Source organism: Pterocles gutturalis, unplaced genomic scaffold (assembly GCF_000699245.1).
Source record: "Pterocles gutturalis isolate BGI_N339 unplaced genomic scaffold, ASM69924v1 scaffold9374, whole genome shotgun sequence".
NCBI lineage: Eukaryota > Metazoa > Chordata > Aves > Pterocliformes > Pteroclidae > Pterocles > Pterocles gutturalis.
In genome coordinates, this window is record NW_010130651.1 from 21,687 (window position 1) to 39,404 (window position 17,718).

Sequence of the window (17,718 nt, forward strand, 5' to 3'; positions counted from 1 at the left end):
GACAGAAGGATCAGAAGAGCTCTGGCAAGGTCTTAGCCAGTGCAGACAGCATGATTAGCAAGATTATGAGGAAGAGCAAAGAAACTTCCTGCTATTCTGCAACACAGAAAAACTTGCGGAAGAAACGCCTAAAGTCTCAGAGGGCTACGTATGGAAGCTGCTGTCTTGGAGCGACACAGCAAACCCAGTTCAGTGCTCTTAGAGCCCCCTGACGTCAACAGCATGCAACCAGACCACCGGTTCACTTCCATCCGTGTGGATACAATCACTGCGAAGCCTGAGCCACCTCCGTTGATGCTTCCTGCAATAAAAATAACGGCAGCAATGCTTGCTGACTGGCTTCAGGGTTACAGGGAGAACAACACTAACTTGAGGGGAAAAAAAAGAAAAAAAAGAGAGAGAGAGAGAAACAGAGGAAGGGAAGAAGAGGGAAGAAACAGTTCAGCACCAATAAAAGCTGCAAAGCACAGCAAAGAGGCTGGTCTCATCCTCATCCCCTGGGAAGGGAGGAGGTGAGGGCTATGGAGGGACCACCAGTACAGAGCACGTGGGAGCAGCATGTGTGAGTGGCATATGCCCCAGGGCTGCGTCTCACATCCTGGGGCTGCAGCCCATCTCTGGTTTGCACGCAGACCTGAGCTGGGGAATGTGTCTCAGATCTGAACGGTGCTGACGAGCAGCAGTCTGGCCGCTGACACATCCAGGCTCGTGCGCAGCTCTTGCAGCCCTATGCCCAGTGGCACTCGGCCTGGCTCATACACACACGCTAGCTCACAGGGGGAATAGTCAGCACAAAAGAGGGAGTACAAAGCACAGGGTGAGGAGGAGAGAAAAAATAGCTGGTGCCACACGTCCCTGAACACTAATGGCGTGAAAAAATTTTCAGATGAGAGGATCTGGAAAAGTGTGTGAAAGCCTGACCGAACATTCTCCCTGTTACCTCCAGCTTACCGCTCTCCAGACCTCACATGCATTCCTTTTTGAGGCTGCAGATGTTATCAAACCTGCCATGTCCTACACTAAGAGCAAGAAGAAACACTTTCCTTTCCTGCACATTCTTCAGCTCCTGAGCCATCAGCATGGCCCTGCATGAAGGATGACCAGAGCAGATATACTGGGAGACTGTAGTTTTCCTGCCCATCCAACAACACCTCTTTTCTAGGCAAAAGCCTGCACACACCATGCAGCAGTCTGCACTCAGGCTGCACCTGAACCCAGCCTGGAGAAACCTACAACACACAGCCTTACTGTTCACATACTCCTCACAACCTAAGCCAAGCAGGTGTGAAAGGGAAGCACAACTTACTAGGCACACGGTTGATAGCTTTCAGGGGTCTCAGGACGCGGACAGTACGGATTGCAGACAGGTTAATGTTTTGGAGATCCAGGGAGTACTCCACCATCCTGCAGAATGGGAGAAAGAGAAAAAAAAAGGGTTAGAACAATCCAAAATCCTAGCTTGAGTCACAGAGCTGTCATTTCTTCATTGAAGGATTTCTGTAAGTCATGAGGACTGAGTCTTTGGGAGCCCTCAGAGCAAAGCTGTAGCCTCTGGCAGCAGGACCAGAGCCCATGGCTCCTCCACGCAGAAAACGCAGCCTGTCCGTCGGACAGCAACAAGGCAGCTAGCAGTGAGAGCATGTACCATGAGGATACAGGAGCTGTGATAACTCTTACCTGCTGTGACCATCAGGAGGCAAAAGGGCTGCAAAAAGATCATAGAATGGCCTGGGTTGAAAAGGACCTTAAAGATCATCTAGTTTCAACCCCCCTGCTGTGGGCAGGGTTGCCAACCACTAGAGCAGGCTGTGCAGGGCCCGATCCAGCCTGGCCCTGATTGCCTCCCCAGCGAGGAACACATGCTCCCAGTGAGGACACACAGGCGAGCTGGAAGCCACGAGGCCAGGAGGAGGGAGGCGGCACCAGCTAGTTCTGCTGAACATGACCTGCAGCACAGCAGGGTGCTCCCTGTGTTCCCCTCATCTAACAGTTTAGGTCCCTGGAGTCTGCTTCAGGTAACCTGTTTTACCCCACATTGAAGCAAACTCTCTACTTAAAGCGTGAGCTGCTTCAGCTAAGCGGGAAAGCTTCTCCCGTAGCTGTGAATCACTCCTTTCTCACACCAACCAAAAGGGGAAAAGCCTAATTGCAGCACAGCAGGGTGCTCCCTGTGTTCCCCTCATCTAACAGTTTAGGTCCCTGGAGTCTGCTTCAGGTAACCTGTTTTACCCCACATTGAAGCAAACTCTCTACTTAAAGCGTGAGCTGCTTCAGCTAAGCGGGAAAGCTTCTCCCGTAGCTGTGAATCACTCCTTTCTCACACCAACCAAAAGGGGAAAAGCCTAATTTTAGGGAATACACTAGACCTTAGCTTTCCTAACCCAACAGCATGCTCCCTAAATAACCTCAAAGTGTAAACAACTATGACTAATGCATTAGCTTTGCTGCAAGAGCAGCAGGTGCAGGTGAAAAAAACTGACCTGGCCCAGCATCCCATAGCCCTGCGCTCCCTTGCGCTCCCTTCCTCTCCCAGTATGGTAGATGTCCAGTAACTTGCCTGCCTCTTGGAAAGCAGACCGAGAAAATGGATTATAAGAACCGTTTACCCTGGTCAGCAATTTCCACCTGAGGATCTCAAAGCATTTTGCATGTTTTAGTGAATATAGGCGCATGAGGCCTCCAGGAAGATGTCAGCTGTTGTCACCAGCTTCCCCAGGGTGACCTTGATGTACAGAGGGGATCAAAAGGGTGACAGAGTTGGCAGGTGAAACAGCGGAAGAGTCAGGACAGGAACTGCTTCTCCTGAATCTCTTCTCAGATGTGAATAATGAAGCCACAAAATGCTCCCTTTTCTTTGGTCTTCCGTGTTCAAGAGACAAGGAGGGAACGGGGGATACAGACTTTTGTTACTGCACCCCTTCTCAAACCAAAAACATCACAATTTATATGGAAAGGCACACAAGTCAATGGTCCAGTAGCTTAAAGTCCACCCAAAACCCTCTGCCCAGGAACCACTGAGGAGTAAATCAGAGAGCTTGAGTGAGACCTTGAGAGGCAAATGGCGTATAGCCAGTCCATAAGAAATATCAGGGAGAGGACTTGAGTGAAATGGACTGATCCTTCCATCCATCACCCTCTGCACTCAAAAGGACCTTGAAGAGCAAATGTCTAATTATCTGTCTACACCTTTCACAGAAGGGACTTGTCAGAGTGATAGATTTTCAAACACAATGGGGTAAACCTGTCGAAGTGTTGTGATTATTCTCTCTCATGCTCTTTCTTTCTCCCTCATTCCTTTCACTCTGTTCTCTTATGCATTTTTAGGGTAATTGCATGAAATAATTCTTCCTCTGAAATGCAGTAGCATTCATTTACCTCCCTGGAGCTGTCAGTTCCACATACACTGAGTGCAGAAGGAGAGATGAGGGATTCCATGCAGACAGCAAAAATATTCAACCCCATCCCCAAAAATGCAACCCCTCAAAAAACCCCAACCCCAAACCAAGCAGCAATACTTAGATAGCCTGCAGAAAGCATTAGTGACAGACAGAGGCTTGGGATCCAGACAGATGAAATTGGGAAGTGGGTATGAAAGAAGAATGCACGCTGACAAACGCACAGACGTGACTACAGGGCATCGCTCAAAGGACGTAATTGTGTGGTGCAAATGAACACAGTGCAAAGGGCCTTGAGTAAGCACTGATCAACCTTGATCCAAAAGTGTAAAGCAAGACTGCCTCAACAGTATGTTGTCACTCCATAATTAGACAAATCTGCTGAAGCTTTGGAACTATGGTTACTGGCAAAGCACTGTATAGATGCGGCTGTATTACTCCCAGGACATGGGCTAACATCTCTTCACAGCACAGAGACTTGACATGTAGCTGCAGCTTCATGACTGAACGAGCCTCTACGCTGCAGTCTGCTATAGGAGGTAGACACATGCATAGAAACAGAAAGGTCTTCAAGATTGGTGAAGTTCCACAGACCATCTTTTCCTCTCCTAAAAAACCATGTCCCCTGGGTTGAGGTCAGACCTCTGAAGGCAAAAAAAAATATTTTTGAGCAGTAGCAGAACAACCTCAAACTCCATCTGATACCAAATAAGGTAATAGCCCAAAAGTACATCTGATTTCCAAAAGCCGTCTTTTCTGAACTGCAAGCAACCGAACAAGAAGTCCTGAAGAACACCGTGACCCATACAGAAACTGTGCACAGGGGAACAGCACAGATCTAGGGCCAAGATGAAACCAGGGGGCAGAGATAACATCTTTTCTTAAATATAGCCATGCAAAATTCATTTAAAAATAGAACCTCTATTTACAAACCATTTAAGTTTTGTCCTCTTGGAGCTACAACTGCATTGCTGTTATTACAATGGGAATCACCTTAACCAGGTGCACATTGCTGCCCTCTCCTAGGTAGAATGAGCTTTCCACCTACATGGCAGAGTCTACAAGCCACTCAAAAAGTAGTACTCATCAAAGAAGCGAGCACGGGTCAGCAAGACAAATACTACCCTAGCTGCAACTGTGCAGTTGAGCAAGTGAGCCAGCCTCCTGCAGCCCTCAGTGGCTGTGGATTTGTTGCGATTATGTTCCAGTTTAGCTAGGAAAAAAACAGCAAACAGTCAATGACCCTGCCAATAAAAACAGCAGTCTTTTTCCAAGGACAGGTCAGAGAAGGGCAACTGTTAAATTTTTCAGAGAGCAACTTCTAACAAAAAAGAGCTCAGCCCTAGTCAGCCCCAGGGCTTTGGCTTGCTCAGCAGACCCCTTCTGCCTACAGTTCTTCCTGAGGCCTCCTGGTCTTGGTTGTAATAACAGACACACATCCGGGATGCTTAAATCCCTGCAGATGAGTTACGCCTATTACAGTCATATAAATTGTATCCAAAACAACTTGAACACAATTCCGGCACAATTTTGCATTAGACATGCTCTTTCTCACCTTTTTGGTCCCAAAGATAGCTTTAGCATCAGCTTAAGTTCATGCTTCTCTTTGCGCAAGGGTAGCACACCCATACAATGATAGACTGCAGGTGACTGGGGCGAAATGAAACTCCATTGTTAATTTAAAAAAAACAATTCTGTGTAGGTAAAATCAACAAATCCCAATGTTGCCTCCTTTCTCTAAGCAACTCTGCTAGAGTCTCTGGGCACCCGCAGCATTTCAGGGATTGCCAGCCCAGCTGTTTTTGCTCTTATCTTTCTCCATCCAGCCCTGCTCCCCACTGCCTAGAAACCCTATACATGTAATCCCTCCAGGTTTGGGCCACATGTGGAGATGGTGAGAGGCTGACAGAATCAAAAGGGCACATGACAAAAAATTATCAGCCAGAAACTAGCAGCAGATTTATGTCAGGAGGTTCACATTTTCCTGTGTCTGTGTCTCAAGATCTTGTGACAGTGGATTAGGCGCACAGTGCTTATTTGGATGCTCAGGCAAGCACCCAACTTTCAGTGCTTGGATCTTTATCATACCAGCAACCTGGGGAACTGTGCGTGTGTTGGGTGTTCATAAACCAAGAGCAGGGAAATATTAAAGCTAGTACAAAACGGTTGCCTCCTTATTAAAGTCCATGAGCTTTCCAGGCTCCTTGTCCTTGCTTTGTGGCAGCTCAGTGCCATGAGCAAGAGCAGCCCCCACAACCTGACTGCCCTTCATATACTTCTCCCTTCTTTCTTGGCTGCTTTAAGTGTGTCTTGTCTGTAAAAGCCTTAGTTTCGTTAAGGTCCAGGGGCAGTCAGACAAAGTCTAAGATGTGGGAGAGGAGGGGAAGAAAAAAAAAAAAAAAAAAAAAAAAAACACCTGTGCTCATTGGGAGCTGTCCTTTCCCCTTATCGTGACAGGGCAGGGAGAATTGCATCTCTCCGGAGGGAAATGGCAGCTCATTTCTGGCACTGCTAAAGTGTTTTGCAGCCTCTGGCGTGGGTGGGCAAGTACAGGGACAGGTTAGGAAGCTGGAACTATCCTACATCAGAGAGAAACTCCTGATCTGTGATGGAATTTGAGCACTCATCTGTCAAGATAATTGAATTTATACAGTAAATCTTCTTCCCTCGCTAGAGATTTTCTTCTTCGAAACTTTCCACATGAAACTCTTCTGGAAGGAGAGGGGATTGACGCACACACAGTCCCCACACAATGTGGCTCAAGGTTGATGCACAGTGGGAAGGCTGACAGAGTAGGAAATGGGAGAGGGGCACCAGCTGCATGCATGGGCTTCATCCTGCAGAAGCAGGGGGGATGCCTGTCAGGGAACAGGTCTCTGCTTGAGCTCTGCCTCCCTCCCCCTTCTTAAGGTATCCCACCTCCTCCCTACCCCCTCTCTCTCTTTACATCCCTCTGACTCATGCCCACCTGCAACATCTCCACCTCTCACTACTATAATCTTCCTCCTTCCAGTTCTTCCATTCACCCCTTGTCTTTCCTTCATCTTTTTCCACTTTGCCTCATACTTTCCAATTCCCTTCCCAATCCTTTCTTTCCTCTTCCATTTTCCTGTTTATTCCTTTTGTCCCTTTCCCTAATGATCATTTTCCTGCTTCCTCTTCTGACTTAGTCTCTGCCATGCTTATAATGTTAGCCTATACCCAGGTAAGTCTCCACAGCTGAACACACAAGAGACCTTGAGTTTAACAGAGACAAGACTAAGCTAATGAGAGGAACAAGTGAGCAATTTGTTAGCACATTGGCCCTGTCCAGAAAGCACCTGGTATGGTTTACCTCTATCCCATGCCAAGCCGTTGGAGCGGACAGCAAGCACATGGGGACAAGGGGGCATGCAAACCACCAGCATTGCAAATCTTCAGTGCTCACGAGGTCTTGATGAAGCAGAATAGCTTTATCAGCTACAGCTTGGCACTTCTTTTGCTCCTCTGCACCCATGAGCTTAAGAGTGGGTTTGGATCTTGGCACTCTCCATTTCTCCGGCAGCAATGAAACTCAGGAGAGAAGAGTGATGCCCATTGTCCAACAGCAGAAATGTACAGCCAGCGTGGGTCTGTGCCAGGCATGAGAGAGCAGACTGACCGGCAGGATGGAGGAATAAAAAATACAACTATTTAAAATGGGCAGAGTGAGAATATGAAAACCATGTAAGGAGTCCAGAAAATTCAGAGTTTATGTTGCTGTACGTGTAACCCAAGATAATGTACTTATGCAGTGCCTGGCTAGCAGCTCCCTTGCAATTACATTCAATGAAATCCATCATTAAAACAGTTCAAACATTACCATTTACCTCTTCATATTTACATCTCCTTATACCTTTATTAAATACTTATTAACTTCCCTAATCTTAGCTCCTGAACTTCTATTTGTTGAAAATTAGCAGCCAAGAAATAATATTTAAAATGTATTGTGGAAGCATTCATGAAAAATACCGAGGCAGTATTTTTCTTATGCCACAAAGCCAGTATGTTTTTGTCAAATTCAAAAGCTGCCTAATTTCCCTTCTCTGATAGGGGTTTTCAATTGAAATCTAATTAACTGCAGTCTAATCAATTCATATTTCTCTGTCAAATAAATTTAGGTTTGGTACTGAAGCCAGAAACTTTGTGGCTGTGACTTCCTAGCTGTAATTTCAGGCTTGCTGTGAGTCTCTGTGCAAAGTTAAGCTTTTCCTGCGTGCGGACTTTTACATGGTCCTTGCATCTCTGAGCACCTCGTGTGACCACGGCAGAAGATGGGTTGCTCTCTTCTCCAAAGTCCTTCAGCTTCTCAGCTACATCAGGGGTTTAAGCCTGACTTGTACCTATACCATGACTAGATGTGATTTAACCAATGGATTCTGTGTACAAAAATATGCCTTTCTGTCCTCGGCTCCTTGATTTGGCCATCAAATTCCACAAACTGGAATTTCTACCACTTTGAAGATCCAGAAGGTAGAAGTCACAGGGAAAAAATAAGACTAAGTCTGACAGTTTTCTCTATCTGGATTTTTAATTCAGATACCAGCACCAAAATGTGAAGCTGATGTCTCCCCATTTACCAAGGTGTCCATCCCCCAATATGTGAGCCATCCCACAGCTCAGTTTTACCTACCAACCCCCCCCCCCAGCACAGTTTGTAAGGTAGTAGTAGGAAACTGATTTACCCCTAAATCCTCCCACCTCTGTAGCAGACACCAGGATGAGAGGAAGGTCACACTGCCTGTGCACTGACTTCAAAAACTGTGGCTAGAATGCAAGGAAGGAGCAAAGTCAGTCCTCTCACTGGACAGTGTACTCCAGTGGTCCAATATCTCCCCTCTTACATTAATGATGCATTCTGATGAAAGGCATCACTAGATCCACCCAGCCCTGGCCCCCTGTGGCCAGCCAAGTAGCAGTGGACATGGAGAACAGGGCTGGCCAGGCTCCCCCAGGGGCTCTATTAGCTGAAACTGTGGTGTGCAAAAAAGGGAGGGCAGGCAGCAAAATCCATTTACTGGTGCCCATAACTGGCTGGATAGTGGGGACCATCAGCATTGGAACAACAGCAAGGAGGGAGAAGGAAGAGCACACAGCTGAACAGCTGGAGTGTGGGGCACATGTGGCATTCAAGGGACACCCTGTCAGCCCTTGCTAAGGCTGGACCTGCCCTAGCTTGTACACAAGGAGAGCTGTAAGCAGGGAGGCACCAGTCAGGGGTGAATCCAATCTCTCACAAACCCATCTGGAGATGTCAGAAGCTGGGCCAGGAGATTGAGACAAGACCTGTCCAGGTGCAGGGCAAGAGAGGAGGGCCACTGCTTCTGCCACAAGCCTGCAGCTACAGGATGCACATGTACCAGCAGAGAGAAAAAACACAGTGCGTGCAAACAGGATACTTGCCAGCCCCAGGACTGCAGGGCTCCCAGGCAGAACCTATTTCTTAAAGATTTCTGCACCATGCCAGCCCTTCTGCCCTGCAGCTGGAACCCCTTGCCCCCAAAGGTCCCAGGGGCTATGGCAGAAATTAAAGGCTCTTTATAGGCATCCCATTTTCCCTGCTGAGAGGGTTGTGTTGTGGCCCATGACCCCATTTCCATCACTTGCTCATAGCTGCAAGAAGGCACACCCTTTACAGGTGCATTGGGAACAGGCAGGGACTTCAGACAGCGCTGGGCACCCGCCCACATGGGGCACGCTAAGCGCATGCAGCACCCCAGCCCCATCAGGGCTGCAGTCACCTATGGACTCCTCCTTAAAAACACTGTCTTCACAGATGCTCTGGCTCCCATCTGACAGGTTATTTTGACCTGATCTTTTGCTATATGGACATAGGTTGCTCTGTGGTGCAGGAGACGTTGGGCTGGCAGGCAGCCCCCAGCACTGAACCTGCTACTAGCTCTCTTGATACGTACTTGAAGAGCCAGCTGTGCAGGCATTTGCACACATTTTGCACAGTTTGGTGCGTCTGGGGCCAGGCTTCAAAATGCACCCTAAACAGATGAGCCAAACTCCTTTCAATGCCTACCATAGAAAGGATGGAATAACATCATATGGGATGTGGCCAGACATTACACAGTAGACCTCTAAATTGCTCTGCAAACCACAGTGTACTCTGCTAAGTAGTCCTGCTTATCTCTTTTAAAGTTGCAGCTCATCACGCTGCAAAAAGACAACTCTCTGCTGACATAAAAACTGAAAGATAAAAATAAAGGGAAAAAAAAAAAGCCTTACTAGTAAAACAAGGACTGCAAAAATTACATCCTTTTTCCCCCCTTTATTAAAAAAAAAAATTAAAGAGGCTATAATTCTGTTAGTAAAAATAAGACATTTCTTCAGGGAGTGATAGATCAATTACTAATTACATAGTCAGCTACAGAGCTATGATGCTTAGCATTCTTAAAAAAAAATAACCTGCAACTGTCCCCCAACTGCAGTACAAAAATTTTTTTTAACTTTTTTGGTTTTTTTAAATTGCTCTGCAAGCTAAAGCTGCTGAAAGCTTCCAGAGCCTATGAGACTGGTCCCTTGCTGCCTGGAATGTGATTATTTCACACCCCTGAACACTCAGATTTCTCTCCAAACTGTGTACTAAGAGAAAACATCAGAGTTTCTTAATAGTTTTGGAGACATGATATGAAAAGACATAAGCAGGTTTTCACACTGTGATAAGAAAGCCAGAGGGACTCACAAAGCTCCCATGACTGAAGACGAGCGATGGGGCCTCACTTTTGAAAATCAGGAGTCTGAACACAGGCATTGAGCTCTGTATTTCATTGCTTAGGGCAGGAAAAAAAAAAAAAAAAAAAAAACACCACAAACCACAGTGTCTGCATTTTGGTCCTGCAAGCCTGCCAGTGTTGTTTTCTGGGGTTTTTTTTAAATAAAGCTAACAATTCACGTGGTAGGAATTAGCTTTTAGGCAGACAAAAAATCAGAGGCTACACATAACACATGCAGGGTACCACTGCCTCCTTGTTTTGATTCTTCTCTGGTGTGATTCATTTCGTTTTGATGACTGCTTTCATTTCAATATGTTGTGCATCTATGGATAGTTTTACCAGGAGAAAGCAAATGAAATAATTAGTATCATTAAGGAGGAAAAAGTGAGTGTGTGTTGGGGGGGAGGGCTGTGTTTCTGATATTTCTGCCTTTGGTTAAGATGCTATTTAGCCTGCTGCTTGCTGGTTTCCATCTTTATCTGATCACTGCTTGAAACACCTAATTGCTGTATTTATTACAGTTTTCTTTAACTTGCCATAATTTTTATGGAAACTTTCATTTGGCATTGCAGATAAGCTAACTAGGATTTTCTGAGCATTCTGCTGTTTTCACTGCTGCTAATAAGTATTTAATGGTCTGAGATTTTAAAGTCATAAGTATGCAAATTCTGGCCAGGTCCCTGAAGAACCATAGTTAATTAAAAGCAAAGAGAAACCAGAAGATTGGCAACATACTTCCTTGTCTTGCAAGATTCAGGCCAACCAGTGTGTTTCAGGCTAAGCAGCGTCTTCCCAGCAGGGAAGGGCACCACACAGTGCCAGTTTTGTTTCCTGGGAATGGGTGAGCATTTGAGGCTGGGGGCTGGTACCTCTCATCCTTCAGAGAGCTGCCAGCCCCCTTTCCTGAGCTGAAATACAGAGGAATCATCTTGGGGCCATAAGTGAAAACTGGTGGCTTCCTGGTAGGAGAGTGTCAGTGTTCAGAGGTACATGCACTGATGCTGCACAGGTTTGAAAAGAGCTTGGGCAGATGGATTTGGGAAGCAGCATCCTTGCAGGCGTATGGAAGAAAGAACACAATATCTAATTGGATCTAATCTAAGGAATCAGAGGAAGCAGAAATCAAGGACAGGTTATAACTATCAGAGAAAGAAGGTACAAATAATAATAATCTCAGTTAATACAATCACAGAATACTTTGGGTTAGAAGGGACCTTAAAGGTCATTGAGTTCCAACCCCCCCGACATGGGCAGGGACATCTTCCACTAGACCAGGTTGCTCAAAGCCTCATCATCTCCAGGCTTTGAACACCTCCAGATATAGGGCATCCACAGCTTCTCTGGGAAGCCTGTTCCAGTGTCTCACCACCCTCACAGGAAAAAGAAATTTTCCTATTATCTAATCTAAATCTACCCTCTTTCAGCTTAAAGCCGTTACCCTCATCCTATCACTACAGTCCTCGACAAAGAGTGCCTCCCCATCTCTCCTATAGGCCCCCTTTAAGTACTGGTAGGGCACAATGAGTTCCCCATGGAGCCTTCTCTTCTCCAGGCTGAACAACCCCAACTCTGTGTGTCCTTATACAGGAGGTGCTCCAGCCCTCTGACCATCTTTGTGGCTCTCCTCTGGTCTCCCTCCAACAGGTCCATATCTTTCTTACGTTGGGGGCCCCAGAGCCAAATGCAGTACACCAAGTGGAGTCTCACGAGAGTATAGTAGAGGGTGAGAATCACCTCCCTCGACCTGCTGGCCGCACTTATTTGGATGCAGCCCAGGACACAATTGGCTTTCTGGGCTGCAAGCGCACATTGTCAGGTCATGTTGAGCGTCTCACCAACCAACACCCCTAAGTCCTTCTCCTCAGACCTGGTCTCAATCCTTTCTCCACCCAGCCTGTATTTGTGCTTGGGATTGCCTCAACCTACGTGCAGGACCTTGCACTTGGCCTTTTTGAACTTCACGAGGTTTGCATTGGCCCACCTCTGTAGCCTGTTATGGTCCCTCTGGATGGCATCCCTTCCCTCCAGCGTGTCAACCACACACAGCTTGGTGTTGGCAAACTTGTCAAGTGGAATAGAGAGCAATACTTTCCAGTCTCCCAGGGTAGAAGATGCATAAAGCACTCCTGAAGCAGCAGCTAGCCAAAAGGCACAGGGAGCAAGAAGAAATGTTCTGCTCAATCTAAGGGACTATCAGGCATGCCCAAATAGGGATCTTCAGCTATACAAAGATACCAGAAAACCCTTTCCAAAGGCTGCATAACTACTCAGAAAGGAAAGGATGCTTTGGAAAAGAAATTAAGATAGTCAGGACAGCTGTGCTGCCATACTATAAGTGAAACAAAATTTAAAAAAGCAAACTTGGCAAACTTATATTTTAAGCTTCCAGGACAATATTTAGCCATGACAATGCATTTTGAAATTAATTTTCTTATCATGATATGCCATGGTTATAGACAATTTCTGAGGAAGATAGACAAGAGATATTCAGCTGAGTTCCTTGTTGACCCATCCTGGTCAACAGTCAAAGGAGACAATGGAGGAATCTGGCAGTGGACTGCTGGCTTGGCCAGCCACACAGGGTAGGAGACTTGTAGAGCACTGGGCTTCCCCTGGAGAAGCAGAAATATTAACCGCTATTTCATTAGAAGAATTAGTTTTTAGGGAACTGAGAGATCGACCAGTCAGGAGATTGTTAAATGAAAGACCAGAGGGGAAAAGTGATGAAATTAGGAAAAAAGTTAATTCTTACAGAGCCTCCATGTCAAGAAGAAAACTAATCAAGGCACTAAAAGATGTAAAGAAGAGAAAAACAGTATCGTCTATATGCCAGTGCCAGGAGCCTGAGTAATAAAGAGAATAGGAATTGTTCATTTTATGAGCATAAACAGCCTAAATGGCATTAAGAAAGCCTGGTGGGAAGATCTGCATGAAAGGAATATTAAAATGAATTATTTTAACCTAGCTAGGGAGGCTCAAGTGGACAGAAAGGGAGGGGGAATAGCACACTGTCAAAAATGGCATTTTCTAGTACGAAATCAGTGACAATTTGGAAATTAATACTTATAGATTAATTTTCTGCCATATAAAGTAGAGAACTTCTCCTAGCTAGAGAAATGGGCTGACGGGAGCCTCATTAAATTCAACAGACAAATGCAAGGTCCTGCACCTGTGCTGGACTGACCTGCTGCCTAAGGACCAAAGGGTAGTGCCTCTGCTGTAAAGGACCTGTGGGTCCTGGGGGACAGCAGGCAACACATGGTCCATGCAAGGAAGGCTGATGGCATACCAAGTTGCAGCAGCAGGAGTGCATCCAGTAGATGAATGAGGGAAGGGATTATCTCCTCTGCTTTGCACTTGGCAGACCACATCTAGAATAGCACGTTCGGTTTTGCCCACCCCAACACAAGAAAGATACTGATAAACTGGAGCAAGTTCAGTTGAGGGTCAGGGGGTGGAGCATTTGGCCTGAAAGGAGACACTGGGGGATGGGGGCTTGTTAAACCTGGAGAGGAGATTATTTTGGAGGGACCTAACAGCAGCTCCTTGGTACCTATGAGGTTGGTAAGGAGATGAAGCCAGGCTCTTCACAGCAGTGCATGGCAGGAGAACAATACACAACAGGCATAAATCCAAGCAGGGAACGGAGGTTCAGACTTGTTACAGAGACAAATCAGCAGTGGGTGCAGTCTTCATCTGCAGTGGTTTTCGAGACTTGACTAGACAACCCTGAGCAACCTGAGTTTGTTGTTGACCATCCTTTGAACAAGAAGATTGGAGTGGAAACCTCACACAAATTATCCTATGATGCTATGAATGTGACTAAGTATACCCAGATGACACTAGAAAGCAGGCTGACTAGCTCTCTTGTTATTGGTCTGTAATTCATAGGAGAAAAACCCTCCCCTTATTCATCTGCAAGAGTTTAATTTGGGCAACACATGTTGGGGGCACTTAAATCTCCTTGCAGTTTCCCAGCATTTACACAGATGTGCCTTACAACTCAAAGAAAATCGCATTTAAGGGTGGAAGAATACAGAGACTGTCTATTAAGTGGGGTTTTTTTATCAGAACTTAAAGCTAGGACTACTTAAATACATGTGTTATGTACAAACCAAGTAAGGTCATCAACAGTACTAGATACACTTGTCCTGGCTCCAAGGAACTGGTGAAGGGTCTGGAGCACAAGTCTTACGAGGAGCAGATGAGGGAGCTGGGGTTGTTTAGTCTGGAGAAGAGGAGGCTGAGAGGAGACCTCATTACTCTCTACAACTACCTGAAAGGAGGGTGTAGTGAGGTGGGTGCTGGCCTCTTCTCTAAAGTTACAAGTGACAGGACAAGAAGAAATGACCTCAAGTTGCAGCAGGGGAGGTCTAGGCTGGACATTAGAAAAAATTTCTTCACCAAAAGAGTGATCAGGCATTGGAACAGGCTGTCCAGGGAAGTGGTGGAGTCCCCATCCCCGGAGGTGTTCAAGAAACGTGTAGATGTGGTGAGTTCGGTTTAGTGAGTTAGTGGGTGTTGGGTTGATCGTTGGACTTGATGATCCTTGAGGTCTTTTCCAACCTTAATGATTCTATGATTAGAGAGGCCATATTCATGAAGCTGAAAACACACAAAGAGCCATGCATCAAACCAGTCAGGGTAAAGACTTTCATTCATGAACTGTGGGTGACAATCAAGTGGTGTTTAGGAATATTTATCAGGTATCCAAGAAGCTTCAACAGAGACAAGAAAGCTAAATAGGCTAAAAAGATAGTACAACGTAAGTGAAAGCAAAAGCAGCAATGTAATAGCAAGAGCAGGGAAGCTGATACCAATGAATATAAATTAAGAGATGGAAATTGTAGAAAATTTGTAAGAGAATTGAACGACCACATAAAATGGTACAAGTTAATCACTGGAACAAGAAAACAGAATTGTCACAAACAGTGCAAAAGGGCAGAAAACTTCAGTTAAAAACAGTTCTACGGGGAAGGTAAGATGATGCATGTGTACCATAGATGATAATGAGCTAGTTTTATCTCCAGCTGGGATCAAGTATTCTAGGCTCTGCCTATCAAAATAGGGATATTCTAAGATAAGCAGGCCTGGAAAATTTATATCCAAGAGTCTTAAAAGAGATGGCCAGAAAAGATCTGGACCAGTACTGATTATTTTTGATTAGTCTCAGAAAACTGGGAAAGCATCCAAGGGTCAGAGAAATTCTGATATTGTGCCAGTACTGTAGAAACACAGTGATCTCAGTAGGCTGACTGGACTGATGCTGATTACAGTACAGTAATGAAATCGCCAATATGCGGCTTTGATAGATTACGGATTAAAGGTGGATAATAAAATTAACCATAATCAACACAGGTTTAAGGAAAAATAGACATCATCAAACTAATGTGCTATAATTTCTTATGAGATTACAAGTCTGGTTCACACAAGTAATTATGTTGATACAGCTGGAATTGTATGAAATCATCATGACGTGCATTAGCTGGAGAAAAACTGGCTAAGTAATAAACCTCATATGCAACAGTAAATGGGGACTCATTCGTGAACAGATGTATTTCTGTAATGCACAATTCTTGCCACTCCGATTTTTATTTATTTATCACGACTCAGCAGAAAATTAAAAAAATCACTGATGGATTTTGCAGTTGAAGCATATTTTTGGGACAACAGAAAAATAAATTAAGAGGACAAGTCAGCAATATAGAACAGCATGGAGTGCTTTGGAAATGCAAATAATATGTATTCCAGTGTGAAAAAATGTAACAGCATACATCTGGGAACAAACTTTGCTGTTCCTACTAATAGGAAGGGATTTTCTCTCTTCAGAAGAGGAGACAGAGGGAAAAAACCCCAACCAACCAAGCTTGGAGCCAATGAAGGAAGCAGCTGAATTAATTGATAGGGACATGCAGTGATTAAATGGGCTACTACAATCCTTGGCTGTAGGAACAGGGAAATTTCAGGCTGGAATAGAGACACTGTATTATCACTGAAGTGGCTACACAGAGTACTGTATTTTGTTCTGATGTCCACCACTTTTAAAATCTGTTAAAATACACTGCAAGGGCATCCTAAAATGCCAAAATAGACAAAATCATGCCATTACTCTTGAAGGCAACATTAGGATGGGATTTGACCACAGTTTATGAGATCTATGTGGCAATTTCCAGTGCAACAACGGAGAGAGGCAAAGATGAGGTGTCCTGGTTTTGTCTGGGACAGAGTTAATTTTCTTCCTAGGAGCTGGTACAGTGCTGTATTTTGGATTTAATTTGAGAATAATGTTGATAACACACTGATGTTTCAGTTGTTGGTAAGTAGTGCTTATCCTAAATCAAGGATTTTCCAGTTCCCCCGTGCTCTGCAAGAAAGCAAGTGCACAAGAAGCTGGGAGGGGAGCATGGCCAAGACAGCTGACTCCAACTAGCCAAAGGTTCCTCCATACCATAGGAAGTCATGATCAGTATATAAACTAGAGGGAGTTGGCTTGGGGAGGGATCATTGCTCGGGGATGGGCTGGGCATCATTCAGTGGGTGGTGAGCAAATGGAAGCCCAGAAATAAGTTACTTTTCTCCTGAATTCATTCATGTAGAGACACTGGCCTGTATTTCCAACATGATTACTGTTCACATGATCTCAACGTTCAAAACTTAGTAGGCTCTCAACTTTAGGAAACTGCCCTTTGGATTTGCCTCAGACTGAGCTCTCCAAATGCACCCATCGTTGTGGGAAACAAATGACAACAGACAAAACCTAATCACAAATGCAGGGGAAGAGGGACTCCCACCAGGACAGCTGGTGACTAGCAAAGTCTGCTTGAAACGTCTGGGAATCTGCAACCTCCTGTCACCAGCGAGCAGTTGGGAACTGGAGCATCGGCAAGCTGAATTTGCAGCCCTGGTTGCTTGTGTGCACAAGGGCATCAGCATTCTCCAACCCAAATTACCTCACGTGGTTTTAGGAGCTCTGAGGGGAACAATGACAGAGAGTGTTGACTTAGGACCGTTGTTTTGTGTTTTTTCCTAATTCTTTCTGAAAAAAACATGCTGAAAGTGGTTGGGGGAGGGAGTGTACAAGAGGGGAGAAAGTTCTGGTGATGTCAGCTCCTATCGCCATGGAAACTGAACATTTTTAGTGACAATGGAGTCTTCCTCCTTGAGCTGCTGGATTGCGTGGGGAGCAGGACCAAGCAGGGCAGGGGCACACGAGGGAATTCAGCTAACTAAAACTATAGCTTCTGGCTTTCCAAGGAAGTGATGAGAAAACTACAAATGAGTGCCAGAGTACATGGTTTATGTAACCAAAGCACTGTCTGGGGCAATAGCAGCAAATAATCATTTTGCTCTTTGATAAAACACACTGTCACGCAGCTAGCTAAATGGTGGTGTCTCAGCTGCCCAGGAACAGTCCCTTGCCTGCACTTTGCTTTTCGCTGATGAAGTTTATTCTCCCAACCTTTGCTGCCTTGTTGGTGTTTATTTAGAAAGGGAGAAGGGAAGAGAAGGGACTGGGATGTGCGGTCCTTATTCTTGAAACTTACTTCCCAACATCATGAATGTTTTCTTGAGAGCCAAATTTA

The 17,718-nt window shown here is 45.4% G+C and overlaps 1 protein-coding gene across 1 annotated transcript in view; it reads right to left on the minus strand.

Moving 5' to 3' along the window:
- Positions 1 to 17,718, minus strand: part of LOC104466759 (voltage-dependent T-type calcium channel subunit alpha-1I-like) — a gene marked incomplete at both ends in the record, with an annotated part of 109,006 nt that overhangs the window by 18,614 nt on the left and 72,674 nt on the right. Inside the window, one exon of the mRNA XM_010080291.1 lies at positions 1,307 to 1,404. Coding sequence (XP_010078593.1) covers positions 1,307 to 1,404 — 98 coding nt within the window. The remainder of the gene's footprint in view (positions 1 to 1,306; positions 1,405 to 17,718) is intronic.